General features: G+C 41.0%; 2 protein-coding genes across 2 annotated transcripts in view; both read right to left on the bottom strand.

The window, feature by feature from the left end:
* LOC122518625 overlaps nucleotides 1-280 on the bottom strand; it is a 1,610-nt gene extending 1,330 nt beyond the window's left edge. The window contains exons 1-2 of the mRNA XM_043637673.1: nucleotides 258-280; nucleotides 1-138 (exon numbers count right to left, since the gene is read on the bottom strand). The exon at nucleotides 1-138 is cut by the window's left edge and continues 1,330 nt beyond it. Of these exons, the coding sequence (XP_043493608.1) occupies nucleotides 1-138; nucleotides 258-280 (161 nt within the window). The remainder of the gene's footprint in view (nucleotides 139-257) is intronic.
* Nucleotides 58-11,123, bottom strand: part of LOC122518578 (pituitary homeobox x) — a 27,980-nt gene continuing 16,914 nt past the window's right edge. Inside the window, 2 exon segments of the mRNA XM_043637589.1 lie at nucleotides 58-500; nucleotides 502-1,182. Of these exon segments, the coding sequence (XP_043493524.1) occupies nucleotides 339-500; nucleotides 502-1,182 (843 nt within the window). The 3' untranslated portion in view covers nucleotides 58-338.

Genomic DNA, 11,123 nt, shown 5'->3' with positions numbered 1-11,123 from the left:
TCGAGATTGGCAGCCGTTCGTTCCTCTTCTAATTTCTGGTCCGCCGTGGTCCCGTCCTCGTCGTAGATGAGGTAATGCGGGTGGGAGGTGGTCGAGGAGGGCGTCGACGATAAAGTCGGCGATGCGGCGGACCTAGGCCTGGGTCACTCCTGCGACCTGAGCTGATTGTCGGTAGTCTGTTGTTGAGAATTAACACCGGTGAGGACAACTTGATTGGCCGCCGCGACGGCAGCCGCGGCCGCGGCCGCTGCCGCTGCCGCGCTGGCACCGCCAATGCCATTGCCGGAATTCGAAGGTACACCGTGGTGATGGGGGCTAGAGGTAGCCCCCGCTTCGCCTCAGACCTGGGCCCTCGCGGTCGCGTGGGCCTCGGGCCCGCCTGGCGAATGAGGGTTCGCCCCGCCGCCGCTCGTCAAAGCGTATTGACAGGCACTGAGACTCCCGCCGACCGAGGACGCCCTTGAACTAACCGGACTTATGCTACCGGTAGTCGCCCCCGCTCGTCCCACCACCTCCTCCGCCACCACCACCACTACCACCACCACCACCACCACCGAACGATCCACCAGTGGAACCACCGTAACCGCTGCTGTGTTGTTTAGCCTTCAATCGCAACGACGCGATGCTGCTCGACGTCATCACCGTGCACGTTTCCGGCGGGGCGGCCGTTCTATGATGGGGCGTGTAAACCGGCGGACCGTAGGGGTGATGGGGCGCAGCCGGGGCCGCGTAAGGACACGCTGCGCTAGATGCCGCGACCGGGGAACCGGCGACCCCCAATCCCGAACTCATCCCAGGTAACATCGAGGTAGCGGCCTGACCGACGGACACCGACATGCCGCTCACGTGACTTCCGGCCACCGAGGTCGACGCGTTGAAACAATTCACCGGACTGACTTGGGCGTGATGATGGTGATGAGAAGCGGTCGGTACCACCGAGCTCAAAGTGTTCACCCACGGAAACGTTTTGCTGCTCAGGGGCGACGGTACTTTGGCCGCCCAGTTGTTGTACGTGCTGTACGAGCTGTAAAGCGTGTCCGGATCCGGAAAGGGTTGACCGATGAATCCATTCAAACTGGCCGTACTGAAACCCGATTTCCCAAAATCAGCGGCCGCAGCTGCCGCGTTCAAAGCGTTCCTTTCCTTCTTCCTCCACTTTGCTCGCCTGTTCTTAAACCACACCTGGGAACAAATAAATATCCTCGTGTAATATCTGTCGAATTTTTTGGTAATATTTATAATATATATATATAACCAAGTAAAAAAGAATCATCAATTCTTTCGTGGACAAAAATGTTCCAAAGTTAGGAAATCCCTAATCGACTTCTTCAAACCCGCGCAAAAATACTATTCCCTTTTCTTACTCTTTCAAGATTTCTCGTTAACGAATGTCCCTCATATATCGAGACGTAAAAGGGAGAGACCAGAGTTTCGAGACCCCCGGTAGTTGTTTCTTCTTTTCGCCAGATTTAACGGAGACTCGTTCGTTCCTGATATTACTCATGTAGGTTGCTAGGAAGCAAGCAAGCAAGCAAGCAAGCAGCTACGTATAAAAGAGTAAGAAAGAGATACTCGTGCAAACTGGCACACAGATGAGCGTGTCTCGAGACAAATGGCAACGGAAAGCCTCTGTGTACGAGGCTCCTCCATCCTGAAATATGATGGCGTTAATTCAAGTCGGTTCCTCTCTTACTCCTGCGTTCGATAACCGAGCTTTCTCGTCAGCCGTTTCCACCCTCCTTTTTACCCCAACCCTCTTTTTCTTTCTCTCTCTCTCTGTTTCTCTCTCGGTTGGCTTCGACCTCCTCCCTAACAATTATACGGCTGGTTGCGCTTAGATACACGTCGCTCTCGCGTAACTGTAAGGCAAGCACCGGGAAAATGCGCCACCCGGAGGGTTCCGTCACAGAAAAAGATCAAGAAAAAAAGAGAGAGAGGGAGAGGGAGGAATATAGAAGAAGGTTTTTGGAAAGAGAACTCCTTGGCAAGATGGATGGCCACAACGAAACGCTAAGAACCGCAACGAGTCATTGAAAGTAGAAAAAAAGGGAAGGGCGACAACTAAATGAAGAATAATGTCATCGCGATTACTTTCAAATATGGCTACTCTTACTATGGTATTCTATTTTATTTTTCTTCTTTGTAAATCTGTTTCTTCGAAACAAAATAACTCGAGCCGCACGAAAAGTTTTGAGGTTAGGTTTGACGAAAACAGATCATAAGTGAACATTAATCAACCATGAAATTCGCGTCAACGGATAAAAAGTTAATTCACTTCGGAAATGAAGAATAATGTCAACGCGATTACCGTTTATTCTTTTCCAAACTATTTCTTTTATTCCCGTTCGAATAATCTTTAATCTATTCGTTTAATTAACCTACAAAATTCACTTGGAAAATGAAGAATAATGTCATCGCGATTACTTTCAAATATGGCTACTCTTACTATAGTATTCTATTTTATTTTTCTTCTTTGTAAATCTGTTTCTTCAAAACAAAATAACTCGAGCCGCACGAAAAATTTTGAGGTTAGGTTTGACGAAAACAGATCATAAGTGAACATTAATCAACCATAAAATTCGCGTCAACGGATAAAAAGTTAATTCACCTCGGAAATGAAGAATAATGTCAACGCGATTAGCGTTTATTCTTTTTCAAACTATTTCTTTTATTCCCGTTCGAATAATCTTCAATCTATTCGTTTAATTAACCTACAAAATTCACTTGGAAAATGAAGAATAATGTGAACGCGATTGCTTTCAAATATGGCGCGCTCCTTTTACTATACTATCCAATTTTATTTTTTCTTCCTTTTAAATCTGTTTCTTCAATTCCCATTTGAATGAATTTAATCCTATCCGTTAGAGATATCCCTTATCGTGTGTTTCATTTTCTAGATATTACAATTATTTTCGTGGAAAGTATTATAACTATAGGAATAGTATATCGAAGATAGATTTTCTTTGGATGAGGAAGGAACAAGGGACGCCATTGAGTTTTGCGAAACAAGGGCGTAGGTGTGACGGGTGGGAGCAACTGGGCCGACGACGGTAAGCCGAGAGGGAGTAAACTCGATAGGACAGAATGGTACTACGGTGGAGGAAAGAAGCCGCGGCTCGAGAATCAATAAACTCCGAAGGCGAAGAAGAAGAGAAGGAGAAAGACAGAAAGAGAGAGAGAGAGAGAGAGAGAGAGGAGAAACTGAACAAGAAGGCAACACAGAGAGTGAGTGAGAGAGAAGAAGAAGAAGAAGAAGAAGAAGATGGGTACAAGGCCGCGCCCATAAACTTTAACAGCATCGCAAAATCTCGGCACGAGGCGACGGGAACGATCCCGTTTGCTGGATCTGTTGGTCATAAACTTGATGAATGAACTTTCGGATCTTGGGTACGAGCTCAGGACTAGACTAGAGAGTTAAGTGTCCCGTGTTAAGATGACTTTAACCTTTCCACCAAAATCCAATTGGGAATGAACTTAATATCGTAATATAACAATATGCTATAAATGATTATTCTAAATATCAAATTAATTGAATAATCAGGAATACATTTTCAAACAATTGGAGATATTGGGATTTAATAATAAGAGGATTACTTAGAGAATAGTTTTAGAAGAATTGGTCTATCCGGTGGACGCACGCGATAAATCGAATCGAATGTTTTCCAGTCGGGGTACCAACACACGAGGAACAATGGCCCCCGGTCACGTCATGCGAGCAATAAAACCTCATCAAATCACGACCCCTCGCCACACCACACCATACCATATCACACCACACCATAGCACCCTGGCCGTGTAAGCTTCTGCGCGCACAGCTCAATCTACGAAAGCTTATATAAATGTAATGAGACCGTGACCGGAGGGTGTCTCATCAATCACCCCCTGTCCCCATGCCACTTTCCTCTCTCCTCTTCATCTATGCCAGGACTGTTGCCCACCAACCAACCATCCCTGAACGATCGACATTATCCTAGCCTTCTTTTTTCCTTTTTCTTCTTCTTCTTCTAACTTGGTGTACAGTCGCAAAGTTAGAAAAATATTTTATGTCATGTGTTCATACATGTACGATGTGTTCATGTTACCTAAGCATACATAGAGATAGAGAGAGAGAGAGAAATGATCGGATATTCGGTGCTCTCACGAGCCATTGTAATCCGGGTGACTTAACGGCATCGAAATGCCCGAGAACGATCGGATAACAATGATTTGTTCGGCCGCACTTCGCGGTCACGCGTATTCCGCTATTAACGCACCACCATCGGACACGGATTAACAAACGTTTATAACTTCTGCTACGTGCGTATTCAAAATACTATCTAAACGGCTTCACCGTTCTTTGATATATGTATCTAAATGTATGTATGTATGTATGTACCTAGGTCTATGAAAACTATTCTCTGTTCATCATGAAATTCCATCGAGAACAAAATATCCAATAATAATTCTTAGTAACAAATCATTTTTTACGATTATAAAATCTACATGAATGATCAATTAAAGAATAATTGTTAAATGATAATCATTAGGATCTGTAAACGTGATCATGAACCAATTACAATCAGAACTATGAAATAATGAATCCAATGTTCAGGAACTATTGATCAAGATATATCTGTATGAATGAAACTAATCACTCAGTAATAATAATTAGGATCTGTAAACGTGATCATGAACCAATTACAATCAGAACTATGAACAAATGAATCCTATGTTCAGAAATCATTGAACAAACTATTATTCTATTAGGATTTGTAAACGTGATCATGAACCAATTACAATAGGAACTATGAACAAATGAATCCAATGTTCAGGAATCATCGAACAAACTATTATTCTATTGATCCCAAAATACCAATATGAATGAAACTAATCACTCAGTAATAATAATTAGGATCTGTAAACGTGATCATGAACCAATTACAATCAGAACTATGAACAAATGAATCCAATGTTCAGGAATCATCGAACAAACTATTATTCTATTAGGATCTGTAAACGTGATCATGAACCAATTACAATCGGAACTATGAACAAATGAATCCAATGTTCAGGAATCATCGAACAAACTATTATTCTATTGATCCCAAAATACCAATATGAATGAAACAAATCACTCAGTAATAATAATTACTATCTACAAACACGAACACATGAAAAGATTCAATTAGAATTATGAAGATACGAATGTTTTCTCAACGTCAAGTAAACTCAGTTGGCTGTGGCCCTGGAGGATATCATGAAACGCGTATCGAGACGCAGACGTATGAAATAGAAAGAGAGAAACTAGCAGTTCGTATCGTAAGACATGAAAAGAGAGAGAAAGACAGGGAGTGAGTGAAAGAAGAAGAGGAAGAAGAGGAAGAAGAGGAGGAAGTAGAAGAAGAGAGAAGATTGGAGGGTGAAGTTGAGAATGGTGGTTGGAGGGGAACAGGAAGGGACGACTGCTGCTGCTGCTGCTGCTCCTGCTGGATGTAGAAAGAGAAAGAGGATGAGTAGGAGAACGAGGAGAAAGAGGAGGAGGAGGAGGAGGAGGAGGATAATATTGATCCCCTCGTAGCCCCGCCCCTCCTCGTCGAGCGACGCCATCATTATATTATCCACCATCCCTCCATTTCTAGCGACGTATGCGCACACCACAAACTTCAGATCTACGCGCAAGCACGCACATACACACGCACATACACATACACGTACACATATGTATAAAAAAGAGAAAGAAAGAGAGTGTGAGAGAGAGAAGCTGACATATCACGTATTTGTATTTGTATGTGTATGTGTATGTGTATGTTGTGTATGTGCACATATACGTGATAAGTCTCCTCTTTTATACGTGCATTTGTGCACGTGTTTTTCTTTCTCCATGGTATTATAACGACATTTCTTTTAGGAAATATGTATAGTACATCAGTTTCATTCCTGTATGTATATTTTTTCGAGAATAACCTAAAAGAGGATTAGGAGAGAGGACCTGGGAGGGAAATGAGGGGAGGTTCAATATTTTGGGAAGATAATTTTGTAAAGAAAAAATGTATATTGCAAAGATAGAAACCGCGATATGCTGCTTCATTAAAAATATATTTGGCGAAACTCTGTACTCGAGGATATTATTTTGTAGGGATTTGCAAGGATTCTTTTTTTTTTTTCTTCAAACTGAATATTCATAAATCTGGGAATATGATTTTTTCGTTTATGAGATGCGATATATATTCTGTAAACGAATAAATTATTTGTATGAACGCGTGTGTATTTGTTTAAATGATCGGTTGCACATTTCGTTGAAAAAGAAAAAAATGAAATCATTGAATTTTGTCGGCGGTCGTGAAAAATAGTGTCGAGTGAAAAATAAAAAAAAGAAAAAAAGAAAAAATTCGTCGAAAGATCTGTTCGCAGAGAGATCCGGAGGATGTTCCTTTACAGACTTGGAAAGCTCCTAAGCATCATTAAAAACAAATTCCGTGAAGGATGGCCGCGGATTTTGCCGGGGCTTCCTGAGGATTTTCTTCATCTCCTCGTTTTATCCGGAATAAGTGGAGTTCTTGACGTAGCTTTTAAACTATACCCGTACCCAATTTCAACTGACACTTATTTTCAACGCTTATCGAGATCTCTCTTATCAATAAAAAAAAAAATATATCTTTTCATCTCGAACGTAAATTTTTCAATTTATAGACGAAAAGAAACAAAAGAAATTAAACGATCCGACTAATCTTTAAAAAAAAAAAACACGAGAACGAAAATATGAATTAAATGAATGAAAGAAAAAATGAAATGAAAGAAAAAAGAAAACAAAAAGAAGTTTAGAAGAAAAGCAAGTTAAACGGAATGAATGAAAATGAAAAAGAAAAAGAAAAAAAAGGTTTAGAAGAAAAGCAAGTTAAACGGAACGGATGAAAAGATAATATCAATATTTAACAAAAGAATAATCTAATCTACATATTGTTATCCAAGCAGTCGCAAACAAATGTCTCGAGTGTAAAAAGAGTCAAAGAAAAATATCGAACCAGTTGAATAAGACTGTTTAATATTCTTACGTTGAAAACATTCTCATAAATTTGATCTCTTATACGATCTTCAAAACAGAGTTCTTGGTCTTCAGCAATTCATGTAGAGTCTCCATAAATCTCACTATAACGTCTAGATGGATCAACTAGAATAGTCCATGTCTAGCTGGTTGGTTGGTGGGTTGGTTGGTGGTTTGCTTGTGGGGTTGAAGTAAAACTTCTTCCGTATATCGCATTGGTGCGGATGTAAAATAGCGCAAACTCGGATGCATACGAATAAACCAGGAAAGAAAGAAAGAAAGAAAGAAAGAAAGGAAAGAAAAGATAGAAGAGGAATCGAGAGTGGATACGAAAGAAAATTCGTCACGTGCTTGGAAAATGGCCGGTTGGAGAGTGCATTCGGACAATACGACGTATTACGGTCATTTCTTTCAAAGTATCTCTTCCCGAGACTTTTTCTACAGACTTCCTATCTAAGAGAGTATGATAACTTCATCCGATATGTTTTTTAAAGTAATGCGCAAAATGTTCCTTAGACGCATGACGATTTTTTTCTTTTTTGAGGTTATACTTTTTGGCGCGTTTGGGAAAATGCGATGGGGGAGTTGATTTTTTTCCGAGCGACACCACGAAGTTTGTCGGTTATTTACGATGCGCGGGAAAGCAATTTCAAATTTACGGCATGAAGTCGTCTTCTTTTCTCTTCTTCTTCTTCTTCCGTTATTTTTTTGAAGTTATTTTTGAGGTTATGAAGTTATATACGTATATACGTACATAAGTACACATACCAGTTTTTGTTATTTTTTTTTACTATATATATATGTACACCTATACTATGCAATACAATAAGTTTTGGAAGTAGTCCAAACGAGTAGAAACTATTTTCTTATAGGGGAAAAGAAGACTTTGGGTAAACGGTTTGAAAGCATTTTCACGTAATTGAGAAAAGGAACCCCATTTTCCCCGATTCCTAGAACCTACATTCACCTATTCTAGGCAATTTTTTTTTCAGAAAAAAAAATCTACTTTGAACCGTGAGTATATTAAATCTTGCAAATAAAAAAAAAAACAGAAAAAAAGGAAATCAGTCAGATCGTTTGTTTCCATATCGTTTCGCGATAATCTGAGGAGAACAAAATCAACCCATCTATCTTTTTCAACGAATTAAAATAGTTCGTCGATAGAAAATCCATGTTTCATTGTACAAACAAAGTATCCCTATAACGATTCTTATAGTAATCATCATTAGCCAATCAAATTGGTCCTAGTGTTCTGGTGAAATCCTGTATATAAAACAATGCATACGACGAATTGTCTGTCCATCGAGAACCTTTAGAGGATTTCAATGTTTAAAGGAAAAAGGTGAGGAAAAATCGATCTCTGTGAGTAGGGAAGGAAAAAACAATAATAAAAAAAAAGAAAAAAGAAAGAAAGAAAGCAAGAAAGAAAGAACCGAACTCGAACTCGAATCGTGGAAAACCCGCGAGAAGAGGAAGAACAGGAGGATGAGAAGGAGGAGGAGGAGGAGGAGGAGGAGGAATACGATCGAACGTGTATTAAAGGGTGACTGTGGGGGTGGTGATGGTGGTGATGGTGGTGGTGGTGGAGGGCGTTGAACGTTACGAACGGCATATGAGACCGAGGAAGAGTAGGAGAAATAGGAGATGGAGGAGGAGGAGGAGGTGGAGGAGGTGGAGGTGGAGGAGGTGGAGGTGGAGGAGGAGGAGAATACGGTACTCTGTTTCTCTCTCACTCACTCATTCACTCACTCACTCACTCACTCACTCACTCTTTCTTTCGGTGCGCGCTCGCGCGCACGACCAGTTTTATGGATTTTTTTATCGGTGTGCTAGTGGCCCGTACAGCCCGCAGCCACTGGGATTCGGATATTCAATGTTGGCGTACCTGTATGGATATTAAATTAACACCCGTAAGCCGCGAGTATTAACAACTTTGCAAAAGATTATACGAGATTATGAGCTCAAGCGGAAAACGTGATTTTTAATACTCTCTCTCTCTCTCACTCTCATTCACTCTCACTCTCTCTCTCTCTCTCTCTCTCTCTCTAACTGTCTCTCTTTAATTACTCTCTTTCTTTTCCTCTCAAGTTACTTCTTCGTTTAATCGTCATTTAGGAATAGTCACGGCTCGTTAAAGATCCTATTGATCATCTCAAAGTATATTTATACTTTGTGACTTTTGACCATTCATTATTTTTGATTTAGTCGATGAAAAATTCTAAGGACAAGAGTTCCATTTTTATCGAGAAATATCAAAAGAAAAAATTGAAAAAAAAAAAGATCATTGACCGTGAGGAATGATCGGATTATCGAAGAAATATCAGTCGACGGAAGTTGGATTGATCGATCGATCGATCGATCTTAAATATTCGCGATTATGTTAGCTTTGTTTTTATGAATGATATGAGTTACAACAATATTACGAGTATGTATGCGTGCGCTTATACGACGAAATTATTTATTGTTTGTATCGTTTTTAAATGATTTTAAGAGATTGTTCATCGATTAGTTGGAAACAATGAAATATCGAATATGATTTTTGTTTGTTTTAAGAGTATTAACGAAAACAAGGATTGAAATTGTGTATTTAGAAATGAGAGAATGAGAGAGAGAGAGAGAGAGAGAAAGAGATAGAGTTAATATTCGATCCCACTAATCCACCATTGGAACACGTCGCTTTAGCTACGCTCGCCCTTCGACGTTTTCCACTTCGCGTTCACGAAGCAGCCGGTGGTATTAACTTCCACCAAAATTTACAACCTCCTGGTATTCCCGTCAGATCGGAAATCTCCCGTTTTTTCGGACACCCCCGCAATAAAAATTCTTTTCGGTGGAAGTACAGCTAAACAAAAGGAATGACTCGTTTATTGTTGTTCGTTGTCGATTCTAAATTCATCAAAATATTCTCACATCGTAAGATTGTATTTGGACTAATCAGATTTTCCTATAAAATAATGATTAACCTCAAATCTGTTGAACGTGCTTGCACTTATCGACCGAGTAAACAGTTGAACCAAAATTTATAACCTCTTGGTATTCCCATTTCTTAAACATCCTCGCAATAAAAATTCTTTTCGGTGTTAAGTATAGCAAAACAAAAAAGAAATATGCCTTGTTTATAGTTATCAATTATTCTAAATTCTAAAACATCCGATATCGCGAGAGATTATATTTCGAATAATCAGATTTTCCAATAAAATAATTATCAACCTCAAATCTGTTGAACGTGCTCGCGCTTATCGACTGAGTAAGCAGTTGGTGCCGATCAACGGGAATCCCCGAGGATTCTGAAGTAGCCGCTTGCGTTCTGTATAGTGCTCTCGCGTAGATTGCGTTTGCATGGTCAATGGAAATCGACGATCGAGCCGAGGCATACCGCAGACCGTGCGAGAAGAGAGGCTACGCGATGGCAAAGGTAATAATTGATATATAGCGATGGTGGCATTGGCCGCTGACAGCCGCTAACCCGGCCGAATACGGATGACACTCGGTAATCCTCACTCTCATACCGGTTAGTGCGTCCACCTATATTCGGTGCCGTCCCATTTCCCATTCCTATGGCGTGTAAGCTCTGTTTCTACCTTTATCTATCTCTCTCACTCGCTCGCTCACTCAGCTAACCTATACCCTGGTGGTATACAGGGTAACACGTACAGCCTATACAGGTACAAGTATCAGGTGCTTTGCGTTATGTGTATCTGACGCATACACTTCTCTGCATCCACGTAACGCGTATATACATAACGGGAATTAGTGTTAGTGTATTTGGATGGTTGTTGGTTGGTCCAGCCTGTGGAAACTGCGTTGCACACAGGCTTCGACTACGACACCAGACGAACTCGCGTCCTAGTGTGCGCTGGTGCAACTATACTAATCCGCCGATGGATTTATGGTCTTAATCACCGGCGGATTATCTCGGACAGCCGCGCTCTGCTGCCACCGACCGAAACATACGCCTGCCTCTTTGTAGATAACTGTACCTAGCTCAGCAGCAGCAGCACCAGTAGTAGTAGTAGCAGTAGCAGTACCACCACCGAACCTGTACTTCTCTCTCTTCCTCCTGCTTGCCCACTACCTCTGTCCTTTTCTATCCTCGCGTTGG

The sequence above is a fragment of the Polistes fuscatus genome, unplaced genomic scaffold (genome assembly GCF_010416935.1).
Source record: "Polistes fuscatus isolate 324 unplaced genomic scaffold, CU_Pfus_HIC Scaffold25, whole genome shotgun sequence".
Lineage (NCBI taxonomy): Eukaryota > Metazoa > Arthropoda > Insecta > Hymenoptera > Vespidae > Polistes > Polistes fuscatus.
The sequence above is the reverse complement of the archived record's forward strand: the minus strand, read 5'-3'. Positions and strand labels throughout refer to the sequence as shown.